Genomic DNA, 15596 nt, shown 5'->3' on the forward strand with positions numbered 1-15596 from the left:
TGTCTCACTTCATTGTCCTTTCTCTTCTTTCAGTTGCTAACAATGTCAATATTTCTTTGAAAGGAGAAAGCCTGGTCAAATAAGCTCCTTTTATCACATAAATACTTTGGGCTTTGCAAAGGTACCCGTGAGGAAGGGGTTCCTTAGTTAACTTGATTTTGTTGTGACCCCCAACTGCAGGAGGAGGTTGAATAAAGAATGGGAGTCAATTCATCCATCCCCACACAGAAGCATCACCATTTGGGGATATCCTGCCCAGAATCATAACACACTGAGCGACCATGCCATGGGGACCCATGCTAAGCACTTGCAGAAAGCTTACAAATAGATATCAGCCTTCCGAAATGGGCATATTGATCTCTCAGAGTTAAAAAGTGAGGCGTCAGAAAAGCCCAGCAGGTCAGACAACATCCGAAGAGCAGGAGAGTCGATGTTTTGGGCATAAGCTTCATCAGGGGTGTGGGGGTTGGAAGGGGGCTGAGATAAATAGGAGAGTGAGGGTGGGGCTGGCGGGGAGGTAGCTGGGAAGGTGATAGGGGGTGCATGTAGGTGGGAGGGGGTGATGGTGATAGGTCGGTGGTGAGGGTGGAGCAGATGGATGGGAATGAAGATGGACAGATAGGACAGTTCAAGAGGGCGGTGCCGAGTTGGAGGGTTGGATCTGGGATAAGGTGAGGGGAAGGGGAGATAAGGAAACTGGTGAAGTCAACGGTGATGCCGTGTGGTTGGAGGGTCCCAAGGCGGAAGATGAGGTGTTCTACCTCCAGGCATTGGGTGGCTTGAATTTGGCGGTGGAGGAGGTCCAGGACTTGCATGTCCTTGGCGGAGTGGGAGGGCCACTCAGTTTAAAGGCAATTAAAGATGGGCAATAAATGGCAGTAACAGGCACATTCCAATAAAGAATAACAAAAACTTTGTTGCAGGTTTTTTTTCTTTATTTGAAGTGTGTATTTTACTCCAATGCCTCTCCACCTGGGCTCTCAAGAACGACTATCTGTACCTGCAAATTGAGGGTACATTTCTGTCAATTCTCAAATGGAGAAAACTTTTGGGAAACATCAACAGCACAAGCTCAAACCATTACCTTGATTGTCTATTTTTATCAAGATAAGCTCAACCCAGGTGGTAATTAAAGCAAAACACTGCCAAAGCCGGAAATCTGACATAACAACAGAAAATGCTGGAAAAACGCAGCAGCTCTGGTGGCATCTGTGGAGTGAGAAAGTAATCTGTAAATGTAGGTTTATTACAAAGTGTCTGGTTCTTCTTTCTCATGTTAAGTAAGCATACACCATAATTTGGGGTTATTCATTTAGCCTAGAAATCTTACCTGTACACAACACAGAAAACAAAATAGATGCAATCCTCAAACCATAAGAGGTTCCTCATGGAAATAATATGATAGATAATATCTGATACTTTGAGACCTTAATTCAAGCAAGCTTTAATGTCTGCAATTCTGTCAATTGTTATTCTGTGTGAACAGTTCACAAATAGCACAAACAAATATATATTTTGCACTCATTGAATATTTGTTGAATACACTGTCAATATTGCATAGCTGTGAACACATATTCACGAGGAGATTATATGTTTTATTGCATGGAGTCTGTAAAATAAAGCTGTGATTAGCTCTTTCAGATCTAGCATTTTGAGTAGCTTCATTGTACCAAACTGAGTTTATTTGTTTCTCTAAGTTATTTAAACATAAATTAATGTGATTAAGAGTTTATCCTGCGAAAATCTGACTGAAGCCAAAAGGGTAACTGGGGAGAGACTAGGTCCTCTTAAAGAACAGCAAGGCTGTGTATGTGTGGAACCGGAGGGCACAGTAGAGACACTAATCAAGCATTTTGCATCAGTGTTTACTGTGGAGAAGGATATGGAAGATAGAGGATGTAGGGAAATAAATAGTGACAGCTTGAAAAATATCCAAATACAGAGGAGAAGATGCTGGATGTCTTAAAACACCAAAAGGCAGAAAAATCCCTGGGACCCGATCATGTGTACCCTAGAATTCTGTGGGAAGCTAGGGAAGTGATTGCTTGGCCCCTTGCTGAGATATTTGTATCATCAATAGTCACAGGTGAGGTGCCAGAAGACTGGAGGTTGGTTAATGTGGTGCCACTGTTTAAGAAGGGTGGTTAGGACAAGTCAGGAAACTATAGACCAGTGAGCCTGACATTGGTGGTGGGCAAGTTATTGGAGGGAATCCTGAGGGACAGGATTTAAATGCATTTGGAAAGGCAAGGACTGATTAGGGATAGTCAACATGGTTTTGTGCGTGGGAAATCATGTCTCACAAACTTGACCAAGTTTTTTGAAGAAGTAACAAACAGGATCGTTGAGGGCAGAGCAGCGGACGTGATCTATACGGACTTCAGTAAGCTGTTTGACAAGATTCCTCATGGAAAACTGGTTAGCAAGATTTGATCACATGGAATACAGGGAGGACTAGCCATTTGGAGACAGAATTGGTTCAAAGGTAGAAGACAGAGGGCAGTGATGGAGAGTTGCTTTTCAGACTGGAGACCTGTGCCCAGTGGAGTGCCACAAGGATCGGTGCTGGCTCCACTGTTTTTGTCATTACATAAATAACTTGGATGTGAGCATAGGAGGTATAGTTAGTAAGTTTGGCAGATGACACCAAAATTGAAGGTGTAGTGGGCAGTGAAGAAGGTTACCTCAGATAACAACAGGATCTTGATCAGATGGGCCAATGGGCTGAGGAATGGCAGATAACGTTTAATTTAGATAAATGCGAGATGCTGCACTTTAGAAATCAAGGCAGGACTTATGCACTTAATGCTACTGTCCTGGGCAATGTTGCTGAACAAACAGATCTTGGAGTACAGGTTCATAGCTCCTTGAAAGTGGAGTCACAGGACAGGATAGTGAAGAAGGCAATTGGTATGCTTGCTTTTATTGGTCAGTGCACTGAGTTGTAGGAAATGTGAGGTTATGTTGCAGCTGTACAGGACATTGGTTAGGCCACTATTGGAATACTGCATTCAATTCTGGTCTCCCTGCTATAGGAAAAATGTTGTGAAACTTGAAAGGGTTCAGAAAAGATTTACAAGGATGTTGCCAGGTTTGGAGAATTTGAGCTATAGGGAGAGGTTGAATAGTCTGGGGCTGTTTTCTCTGGAGCATCATAGGCTGAGGGGTGACCTTATAGAGGTTTTTAAAATCATGAGGGGCATGGATAGGGACAAGATCTTTTCCTCAGGGTGGGTGAGTCCAAACCTGGAGAGCATAGGTTTAGGGTGAGAGGGTAAGATTTAAAAGGGACCTAAGGGGCAATGTTTTCACATAGAAGGTGGTACATGTATGGAATGAGCTGCCAGAGCAAGTGGAGGAGGCTGATGTAATTATAACATTTAAAAGGCATCTAGGTGGGCATATTAATCGGAAGGGTTTAGAGGGATATGGGCCAAATGCTGGCAAATGGGACTAGATTTATTTAGGATTTCTGGTCGGCATGGATGAATAGGACCAAAATGGCAGTTTCTATGCTGTATATCTCAATGACTCCATGAATACTGAAACTTTGTCACTTGATAGAATGGGAACTTTACATAGCTTTCATTGAACAATCTATCCCAATTATAGCAAGTTTTTTGACTTGGGCTTCCTTGATTCCACAAAGTACAATCAATAGATTAATATTTTAAGACTGTAAAGTACACCGTGTATTTGTATAAAACATTGCCAAACCATTTGAACAAGTAATGAAACCATTCTAAGAACAGCTGTAAAGAGATTGTGAATAATCCAAACACAACCATTAATCTCTTGTAGTTGAATAGAATATAAAAATGAAGATAATATAATTGATGATGTTACTCTGAAAGCAGAAGAGATGACAGCAGAGAGAAAAGAAGAACGATGTAGAGACTTAGACACCACAATAGAGGGCTGCATTCAGTAGTCTGTAATGTATAGATGTAAATAAGGGTATCACATTACTGAAGTGAGTGAGAGAGCCTTACTGTCAGATAAGACCAAGTTCTCGTCCAACAGGTTTATTTGAAATTACACGCTTTCAGAGCGCTCCTCCTTATTCACCTGATGATTTCAGATCAACCTGTTGGACTATAAACCTGTTGGCATCATGTGACTTCAGATTTTGTCCACACCAGTCCATCACTGGCACCTCCACATTAGATAAGACTGAACTATGGATCCTAGAGACCAAGAGGATTAGTAACTTAGTAAAGCTAACAGCCTCTTAAGAGTGCATGAGTAAACAACCATAGTCAGGGATATTAAGGTAAAGTACTTACAATTGCCAGCTATCTAGCAGCATTCACTTAAAACATAGAATAAAGCAACACCTTTTCCCCACACTGCCCCCAACATCCCTGTCCCCACCTGCAACTTCCTCATTGCATTACAATTTGATATGTGTTAGTTTCCTTTTAGAACACACTGGGCCAAAACTTCCAGAGCAAGTGTGAAAGATCCCATGGATGTCCCAATTCATGTGGGAATTACCAGTTGAAACAACCTTTCCATGTCCAACTTGTCAAGACCATTTAGGATCTTGTGTACTTTAGTCAAATCACCGCTTTGACTTGCTGCAAGTGGAAATAAGCCTGGACTGTGCAACCTTTCCTCATCAGACAACCCATTCAATCCATCGATGACATCTCTGGTTTTAAGTCTTATTAAGGAGATGAGTGCAAGGGAGGGTTGGTACTTGGAGAAATCATTAGCTAAGGCTGTAACCTAATATCCTTCTCTCTCCACAATGCATACTTCTAACCATATTTAGATTAATAGCTCTGACCTCGTGGGACTGTACAACACAAATTGAATTATTATGCAAAACAGATAACAATATAATTAATTTTAGTGTCATGCAATATAAATCAAACCTGTTCCACCACTTACAAAAGTATTTAGACATTACTCTTGTTATTTTATTCATAATAAATTAATAAATATTCATTGCTTTGTGCTCTGGTTCATGTTTTATCATGGTACAACACAAGAGTGTATTCGCCGAGCACCAGGCTACCATACCTCTGCCAGCCCTGCTGAGAAGTGATTACAGTTCTTGTGCATGAGATGGTAGGCATTGCCCTTGAACTCCTTTCCAAGCTCTTCAATAATCTTGTCAATATCTTCCTCTGTAAAGTCTGTGGTGCCGAGAGCGATGGCCTCTCTGAATAAAAGAAGACAATTTTTGTATCAGGATTTCTTTTTGAATGTGCAGACCCCTCATTGTGTTGCTCACCATGAAGCAGAGAACGTACTGTACATGCCCATCAGGATGGCCTCCCACATATTACCACGGGTCACTGAGTAACTCACTGAATAAATCATTTTCCAAATTTACTACACGCCTTTCTGTGTTGTAGAGGTGGACTTACATGACTCATCAGGTTTCTGTGGTAACTCTGAATCAACAGCCTTGATTTTTACTGCATGTTCTCTTACCAATATACCCAAGTTTCATCTCTGGTACAAAACCACAGATGCACTGAATGGTAGTGAGCAGAATATACTAGTTTTGAGAGATATGTTTGGGCCTCAAAACCATTGCACCAGCTACCATAGCTTTTCCAGCCTCTCCTGCGTCTCACCACCAACCAACCCCCTGCCCATGCCAACCCAATTCCCTCCTCCTGGCTCCTTCCCAGGTCCTCAAGCTCTACTTTTACATCTAAAATTGGCACAACAAAACATCATATGAATCATGTATCTTGCTCCCATTCTCCTGACTCAAGCTTCTTCACCAGTCTGTCTATTTTTCCTGTTTGAAGCCCAGATAAGCACATAAGGAAAAGAGCAGGAATGGGTCTTTACACAATATAATCATCCTCGACCTGTACAGGGATCACAAAACAAGACAGTTCGGCCTCATGCAATCCTGACTAAAGCCTCTCATACGTAATCCATCCTGATATTGGATAGTCTTTAATAACAGCTATCTTGCCTGAGATTACAATTTCTGGGTGAAGTGTGCTGAGAATATATTTACTGCCTGTTCACTTTGAATAAAATTAAGTAACCCAGTGCGCAGTCAGAGTTAAATCTAAGAGCATCCTCTCTCACCATTCAGTTTCAAACTGATCAGAGCATTTGGTAACAAGGCCATCAGCAACTCACAGCTGAATGTTCCACAAAACATTTATTAAGATAATAGCAGCCGAAAAGTTGAAGCATTTCTGAATGCGGCACTTCTTCACTCACAGATCAAGACCTACTTCACAGTCAGGCTGTTATAATATTGATGAAAAGGCCTGGGTACCTTGGGTAGAGTGCTTCAATTAACTCTTCTTCATATACTATCCAACTGGGCTTTCTAGTAGCTCGTGGTGAAGGACGATGTATGAATAAGTCTCAGCAAAATTTACCTCAGATAACAAAAGGTTTATCTCACCTGAGTGAAGAAATTTATTGGGGCCAATTTTTCACTGGCGAGATATTCCTATTCCAGTGCATGTAGTGTAGATAGGACCTTGCAGCATCTCCATTGTTGCACACTCTGAGGTACACTGAAATTTCTTATGCCTGGTCCCTTCTGAAAGTCTACATCTAAGTTGGAGATGTTGGAGGGTTCTTATGAAATTAAGTAACTTAAGGAGAAGTTACACTATTAAATACATACTGCCCTCATGACATGTCTATCTTCCTTCCCACCCATCTGCTCCACCCTCCTCTCTGACCTATTGCCATTACCCCACCTTCATCTACCTATTGCACTCTCAGCCATCTTCTCTCCCATCCCCACCCCCCGCCCCCCCCTTCATTTATCTCTTCATGCCCTTGGCTCACAAGCTTCATTCCTGAAACGTCAATTCTAGGGCCCCTCAAAGATCAGCAAGGCGGCCTTTGTGTGGAGCTGCAGAAAATGGGGGAGATACTAAATGAATACTTTGCATCAGTATTTACTGTGGAAAAGGAAATGGAAGACATAGACTGTAGGGAAATAGATGGTGACATCTTGCAAAATGTCCAGATTACAGAGGAGGAAGTGCTGGATGTCTTGAAACAGGTAAAGGTGGATAAATCCCCAGGACCTGATCAGGTGTAGCCTAGAACTCTGTGGGAAGCTAGAGAAGTGATTGCTGGGCCTCTTACGAAGATATTTGTATCATCGATAGTCACAGGTGAGGTGCCGGAAGACTGGAGGTTGGCAAACGTGGTGCCACTGTTTAAGAAGGGCGATAAAGACAAACCAGGGAACTATAGACTGGTGAGCCAGACCTCAATGGTGGGCAAGTTGTTGGAGGGAATCCTGAGGGACAGGATGTACATGTATTTGGAAAGGCAAAGTCCCTAGGGAGTGTTGCTGAACAAAGAGACCTTGGCGTGCAGGATCATAGCTCCTTGAAAGTGGAGTCGCAGGTATATAGGATAGTGAAGAAGGTGTTTGGTATGCTTTCCTTTATTAGTCAGAATATTGAGTACAGGAGTTGGGAGGTCATGTTGAGGCTGTACAGGACATTGGTTAGGCCACAGTTGGAATATTGCATGCAATTCTGGTCTCCTTCCTATCGGAAAGATGTTGTGAAACTTGAAAGGGTTCAGCAAAGATTTACAAGGATGTTGCCATGGTTGGAGGATTTGAGCTATAGGGAGAGGCTATGAACCTGCTCTCCAAGGTCTTTTAGTTTGGTAACTAGGACCTTACCATTAAGTGTATAAATCCTGCTAAGATTTGCTTTCCCAAAATGCAGCACCTCACATTTATCTGAATTAAACTCCATCTGCAACTTCTCAGCCCATTGGCCCATCTGGTCCAGATCCTGTTGTAATCTGAGGTAACCCTCTTCGCTGTGCACGACACCTCCAATTTTGGTGTCATCAGCAAACTTACTAACTGTACCTCTTATGCTTGCATCTAAATCATTTATGTAAATGACAAAAAGTAGAGGACCCATCACCAATCGTTGTGGCACTCCACTGGTCACAGGCCTCCAGTCTGAAAAACAACCCTCTACCACCACCCTTGGTCTTCTACCTTTGAGCTAGTTCTGTATCCAAGTGGCTAGTTCTCCCTGTATTCCATGAAATCTAACCTTGCTAATCAGTTTCCCATGGGGAACCTTGTCAAACACCTTACTGAAGTCCATATAGATCACATCTACCGCTCTGCCCTCATCAATCCTCTATGTTACTTCTTCAAAAAACTCAATCAAGTTTGTGAGACATGATTTCTCATGCACAAAGCCATGTTTACTATCCATAATGAGTCCTTGTCTTTCCAAAAACACGTACATCCTGTCCTTCAGGATTCCCTCCAGCAACTTACCCACCTCCGAGGTCAGACTCACAGGTCTATAGTTCCCTGACTTGTCTTTATCGCCCTTCTTAAACAATGGCACCACGTTAGCCAACCTCCAGTCTTCCGGCACCTCACCTGTGACTATTGATACAAATATCTCAGCAAGAGGCCCAGCAATCACTTCTTTAGCTTCCCACAGAGCTCTAGGGTACACCTGATCAGGTCCTGGGGATTTGTCCATCTTTATGCGTGTTACGACATCCAGCACTTCCTTCTCTGTAATTTGGACATTTTGCAAGGTGTCACCATTTATTTCCCTACAGTCGATATCTTCCATATCCTTTTCCACAGTAAATACTGATGCAAAATACTCATTTAGTATCTCCCCCATTTTCTGCAGCTTCACACAAAGGCCATCTTGCTGATCTTTGAGGGGCCCTAGTTACCCTTTTGTCCTTAACATATTTGTAAAAACCCTTTTGATTCTCCTTAACTCTATTTTCCAATGCTATCTCATGTCCCCTTTTGGCCCTCCTGATTTCCCTCTTAAGTATACTCTTACTGCCTTTATACTCTTCTAAGGATTCATTTGTTCTATCCTGTCTATACCTTACATATGCTTCCTTCTTTTTCTTAACAAAACGCTCAATTTCTTTAGTCATCCAGCATTCCCTATGGGATTCCCTATACCTACCAGCCTTCCCTTTCACCCTGATGGGAATATACTTTCTCTGGATTCTCATTATCTCATTTCTGAAGGCTTCCCATTTTCCAGCCGTCCCTTTACTTGAGAACATCCGCCCCCCCAATCAGCTTTTGAAAGTTCTTGCCTCATACAGTCAAAATTGGCCTTTCTCCAATTTAGAACGTTAACTTTTAGATCTGATCTATCCTTTTCCATCATTATTTTAAATCTAACAGAATTATGGTCGCTGGCCCCAAAGTGCTCCCCCACTGATACCGCAGTCACCTGCCCTGCCTTATTTCCCAAGAGTAGGTCAAGTTTTGTACCTTCTCTAGTAGGTACATCCACATACTGAATCAGAAAATTGTCTTCTACACATTTAACAAATTCCTCTCCACCTAAACCCTTAACACTATGACAGTTTCAGTCTATGTTTGGAAAGTTGAAATCCCCTCCTATAACCACCCTATTATTCTTACAGATAGCTGAGATCTCCTTACAAGTTTGTTTCTCAATTTCCCTCTGATTATTAGGGGTCTATAATACAATCCCAATAAGGTTTTCACCCCTTTCTTATTTCTCAGTTCCACTCAAATAACTTCCCTGGATGTATTTCCAGGAATATCCTCCCTCAGCACAGCTCTAACACTATCCCTTATCAAAAATGCTAACACCTCCCCCTCCTCTCTTGCCTCCCTTTCTATCCTTCCTGTAGCATTTGTTTCCTGGAACATTAAACTGCCAGTCCTGCCCATCCCTGAGCCATGTTTCCGTAATTGCTATGATATCCCAGCCTCACGTTCCTAACCACGCCCTGAGTTCATCTCCCTTCCCTGTTCGGCCCCTTGCATTGAAATAAATGCAGTTTAATTTATTAGTCCCACCTTGTCCCTGCCTGCCCTGACTGTTTGACTCGCTTCTGTTCTTAACTGTACCAGTCTCAGTTTGATCTCTTTCCTCACTATCTCCTTGGGTCCCACCCCACCCCTCCCCCCCACCCCCGAGCAGCTCTTGCAAATTTCCCTGCCAGTATATTAGTCCGCTTCCAATTTAGGTGCAATTCGTCTTTCTTGTACAGGTCACTTCTACCACAAAAGAGATTCCAATGATCCAAAAATGTGAATCCTTCTCCCATACACCACTCCTCAGCCATGCATTCATCTGCTCTATCCTCCTATACCTGCCCTCACTAGCTCATAGCACCGGGAGTAATCCAGTGTTGGGGAAAAGCGAACATGGTTTGCCTGGAAGCCATTTTCCTAATCCAGCTGAGAAACCATTTTGTGTTTCCAGAACGTTGCTGGCTGTGCATTCCTTACTATGAGGTAAGGTGAAAGGTAGGCCTTATCTTCCAAAGGTGTCAAGATATTGTCTCCTCCCTTTGATAAATGATCAGTGCAGGCTGTAGAACCAGTCAAGCTGACATAGACTTGTCAATTAGTCCCAATTCCTTCACAAGTTATTGCCACTTCACAGTCATTCAGCTAATTAGGGACATCTCTACTTAGTGTTGGCAATCTGTGTAACTAGAACAAATGGTGATACCACTTGTTCTGTCCACTTTGTGGAATGCACAATAGTGCTTTAATTTTACCTTAATAACTAACCTCTAATTTAGTATCAATTTGTAAGCATACCAAACTGTGTAATTAATGATCAGCTCCTACCTGCTTTCTCTATATAATCCTGTAGTATCCTGATGTACTTTGGAATAACACCAAGCCACAGTTAGGACGGTGAATTCCCCATGATATATCATGTAATAAACTAATCAGTTCTCAAGGTCTGAGCCTCGAGAGTTTTCTTCAACAATTGACGTAGTCGGCTTGGTCTCTGTTTTACGAGGTTAGCCGGACCTGCAGTCTCATTTACTGTGGGGTTTGTCTTCTCAGAGACAGAGCTTTAAATTTGTGTTCAGTTGGCTGTTCGAGTGTGAAGGGCCACTCGAAATTACTTTCTTTGGCCCCACCAGTGATCCTGACATGAGCCTTGCAGGCTGATCCCCTGAGGGCAAAACGGAATAAGGGAAAGATCACATTAAATTTAGTTTTGGTTTAACCTGACCTGAGTTCGCGGGCTGATTCCCCAGGGCAAGACAGAAGACGGTCTGTGGCCCAGAACACTGCTTCTGGAAGGAACTTGAGGAGTGGTTGCGGTGCTGCTCTTAGTACTGTTCAGTTGTTTGTCTTTGTGTGTTTTGGTTGTTTTGTTTCTTTACTTGCAGGGGCTTGTTTGCGATTCCAGGTTGGGGCGATGGGTTTGTGAGTATCTACAGGATTGATTGAAGCACCGGCCCCCAGATCAAGTTAATCCTGTTCCGCTGTGCAGGCTGGACCCCGTCCTTTTACCCCCTCAGTGGCTGTCGTAAAGCGCCATGGTAAATATGTTCATTGCAAGAGTAAGGCAGGAGACCCTCTCGATCCCCCCAGGGTCGCCGGCTGACACCGTCTGGAAGGAGACTGGTGGCAGCCAGTATGTTATCCCTTTCACCTCCAACCTCTACGGATGGTCCCATTGCCTTATGGGGTCTCTTTTCGGTTGGATAAAATTGATTACTGGCATGCAAACGTTGAGGGTGGTTACGTGGATCCCTCCTGGGACACGGAGTATATGCTCGGGTGTCTGGAAAAGGACGTTGCTAAAGGCCATCAGCCCCCCAATACTAAAAACCGCTCTCAGCGTTCCAGTTAAGCTGCCGTCCCTGCGGATACCCCCTATACCGCCCCTCTACCTTATTCCACCCAGTATCCCAAACTTGCCATCCCTACCTCAGATTCCGACTCTCAGGTTGATGAAATTGCTGCTCTTCCGCCCTCCTGGCTGCATGGTCGGGATACTGCTCAAGGTGCTGGAACGGCTGCCCTTCCACACCAACCCAATACCTGACATGCTTCGCAGGGTCCTAGTGCTCGACCTGCTGGTTCTGATGTGACTGTCCCTGATTCCAGCTCGGAGGCTGCTGTCTCCTCTTCCACTGACGGTGCCACTCCTGGGCAGAGTCGCCACTTCGGCATGACTCTCTTCTCCCAGGACGCGGCAAAGTACTCCACCCAGGCTCCCCGTGTCATGAATGGGGCAGTCCCTTTTGACAAGCCTTGGACTCATGCTGAGGCCCATGCTATGCTCCGAGATGGCCCCGATCCGATTATGCGTCTCGCTTCCTTCTATGGTTGGCTCCTTCAGGTCTGCGATACTTACAACCGTCTGCCACAGGATGTTAACACTTTGCTGCATTTGGCGTACGCTGGGCATCTGTCAAGGGCTCCCTGGTATTCCCTGCAGAGATGTGGACCAATGGGGAAGCGCAGGCAGACTGGCTTAAAGACAAGGTTCAACCCATTCTTTTGGCAGCAGCGTGACAGCAGGCAGATTTCGGTGAAGTCACCCGCTGTCAGCAGAAATCTGATGGATCATTCCCTGATTTTCTCCCTCGCTTTAAGGAGGTTTGGGAGTCCTCGCGACTAATGACAGATTGGCCTCTCAGATCCTTATTCATTGCATGCAGCCCCGACATGCCCATACTTTTAAGTCTCTTAATCATGATTGACAAACTAAAACTTGGGATCAACTCCTTACCTCTCTCACTAACATGGATCGGCAGGGCCTTTTCGACAACCAAAAGGTGACAGAGATGTCATTTCCCCGCTTGATGCAGGCAGGGTTTCAGAATCAGGCCAGTGGCCCAGGGAAGGGGATCGGCAGGGGCCGGCATGGATGGAGACAGCCACAGCGGGATATTAGCCAGGATCAGTGCAGGTCGTATGGGAACTTTGGTCACTGGGAGCAGGATTGCCACACTTCACCCCCTCAGCGGGTTCCTCAGCGGCAACCCGTTTTCCCGGAGCAGCGGCAGCCTTTGCCGGCCAGCTACTCTGTTGGCAACCCCTTCCCCCCTGCCCTGCAAGCCTAGGGCTGCCGCATGAGGGAGGCTTTGCAGGCCGCTTCCATACAGCTCTCCCACTCCCTGTCCAAGAGTCGTATGATGGACGTTGAAATGGGTGGCGGGGAGCCGTATGGTTTCGATTCTGGTGGACTCCGGGGCCACCCATTCCTCTGCACCTCCCTCAGCGGCTCTTTTTGTCAGTTCTGATACTGTTTGCTCGGTGGGTGTCTCTGGAGTATCCCTCGAGGAATCTCTGCCAGATCCTATCCTTATTGGTGTTGGTCCATGCACGGTGCCTGACCGGGCTATATTTTCCCCTTCCTGCCCAGTTGGCCTTTTGGGGCACCAAATGCTATGCAAACTTAATGCATCTATTCACTATTCCCCTCAGGGGCTTACGCTGGAGCTTCCTGGCCCCTGCTGCATGCTGCTATGGTTTACCTGTCACCCCCGCTCACCCTGACTCCCTCCCTTTATGCTCGGGTGTCCCCTGGCAACCCTGTGCGCGCCTCTTTTCTCTCCTGTCTCCCATCTTTACTGCATGCTCCGTCATTCCCCACGATTTCCTTCCTTTACTGGATCCTTCAGACGAGTCATTTTCTGTGTGACTTCTACTGTGCTGCGGCATACTTCACCTACCCTGCGCTGTCCTACCCCGCCCTTGCCTCGATCTGCCCTCTGCCCTGCAGTTGACTGGGCTTTATTATGTTGGGCAGCAAGGCTTAACAGCGGAGGTCCTACTTGCTGCCGACCAGCAGCCATTTTCCGCTCTGACACAGTCTCCTTCCCCTACGTCCCAGTTGCGGTTAAAGCCCTGTCACGCCTACAGGACTTGGGGCCCTTGGTGCTCCGGCTCCGGAAGTTGCCGCAGGTATTTCGGACCCTAGACCCGTCCGACCCTGACTCCCTGCAGGTTGCTGAGCTAGAACCGGTGGAGTTGTGCATTCATTGCCGTCCCTTCTCATTTCCTACGGATTTTGTCCTGCGGACACCACCGCCCATCCTGACCTGTGACAGCCCTATGCTGCTTGAGGCTCTCCCTCCATCATTGTTGGCGCAAATTCCAATCACGCTGGCCTAATGTTATCAGCTCCACCTCACATGGTCACTGTCAAACCAGGGGCCGCCTTGCCGTCTGTAAGACAGTACAATCTGTCACCGGCTACAGCCGAAGGGATTAAACCTGTTATTGACTCCCTTCTGCACCATGGCATCCTGGTCCGTACTGTGAGCCCCTGCAACACACCTGCACCCCCATCCCCAAACCGGGCCGATGAAGGTTTGTGCAGGAGCTGAGGGCGATTGACGCTATCGTTGTTCCCTGCTCTCCAGTGGTTCTGGATGCTAATGCAATCCTTACAAGCCTTCCTGCTACCGCTACCTGTTTTTCAGTTATAGACCTCTGCTCTGCCTTTTCCTCCATTAAGTTGTCCCCCGAAAGTCAGTACCTTTTTGCATTTACTTATGGCTGTCGCCAATATACAAGGACACGGCTTCCCCCAGGGTACATGGAGAGCCCCACTGTGTATGCCTCTGCAGTGCACCGGACCCTGAAGGACCTCTGCCTCCCAGGTCACAGTACCTTGATCCAGTACGCCAATGATTTGCTTATGGTTTCGGCCTCGCCTGCGACTTGCAACACGGACACTGTAGCACTGCTCCACTGTCTGCCTCAGGATGGACATAGAGTCTCACTGGAGAAAATGCAGCTGTGCCAGAAGAAAGTGCAGTCCCTGCGCTTAGGCACGGTCTCAGAGGTTTATCTCCAGATCACATTGCAGCCATTGTCAAATTCTCTCCTCCTGTTTCGTGTACTGAACTGCCGTCTTTCCTGGGCATGGTGAACTATCGCAGACACTGGATCTCAGACTATCATCTTGTTGATGCGTCTCTCCGTGAGGCTTCCTCACCAAAGCAGCCGACCTGGGTGACATGGATGCCTGAGATGTCACGGGCCTTTGACACACTTAGACAATGCCTGGCCTTGGCTCCTGCTCTGGGCATACCTAACTATATGCTGCCGTTTCAGCTTTGTGTGCATGAAAAAGAGGGCTATGCGTCCGGCATTTTGTCACAGATGCATGGGGATCTCCGACGCCCTGAATCCTTTTATTCTGTACAGTTCCCACCTGTTGTAAGGGGAATGCCGGCCTGTTTGAGTGCTGTGGTGGCTGCCACTGTAATGGTATAAAATGGTGTAATGGTACTGTGATGGATTATCCGTGCACTGTTCTTGTGCCTCATTCGGTCTCCCTGCTGCTAAATTCAGCAGCAACCCAACATTTTACAGCATCACGGAGAACTGGCTACGAGGTTATCTTACTATCCCATACCTTACACTGCATCCACGCCGAACCCAGCCACCCTTCTCCCAACCTCCCATGACCCACCTGAGGCGGACCGTGACTGCTTGAATGTAGTCCAAGAGGTTGTCATCTCCCCCGCTCTGATCTCTCTGAGACTCCATTAGACAGCCCAGACATGATTCTCTTTACTGATGGTCCCTCTTTTCGGCCCTTGGCCCATCAAATGTTGGCCAGATATGCGATCTGCACACCTTTCGATACCCTCGAATCGGCTGCATTGCCGGAAGGGACTCCTGCGCAAGCAGCCGAAGTGTTTGCCCTCACCAGGGCCTGTATTCTAGCTGACTGAAAGTCTGTTACTATTTACACTGACTCCAGATATGCTTTTGGAGTAGTCCATGATTTTGGAGCCCTATGGAAACATAGAGGATTTATTACTTCCTCTGGGACACCCCTGCAACATGCCCTGCTCATCAACAACCT

At 45.8% G+C, this 15596-nt stretch overlaps 1 protein-coding gene across 1 annotated transcript in view; it reads right to left on the reverse strand.

Moving 5' to 3' along the window:
* The window catches only part of LOC140476491 (deubiquitinase DESI2), a 244552-nt gene that overhangs the window by 31855 nt on the left and 197101 nt on the right, over positions 1–15596 (reverse strand). Inside the window, exon 4 of the mRNA XM_072569198.1 lies at positions 5029–5170. Coding sequence (XP_072425299.1) covers positions 5029–5170 — 142 coding nt within the window. The remainder of the gene's footprint in view (positions 1–5028; positions 5171–15596) is intronic.

The sequence above is a fragment of the Chiloscyllium punctatum genome, chromosome 4 (genome assembly GCF_047496795.1).
Source record: "Chiloscyllium punctatum isolate Juve2018m chromosome 4, sChiPun1.3, whole genome shotgun sequence".
Taxonomy (NCBI): Eukaryota; Metazoa; Chordata; class Chondrichthyes; order Orectolobiformes; family Hemiscylliidae; genus Chiloscyllium; species Chiloscyllium punctatum.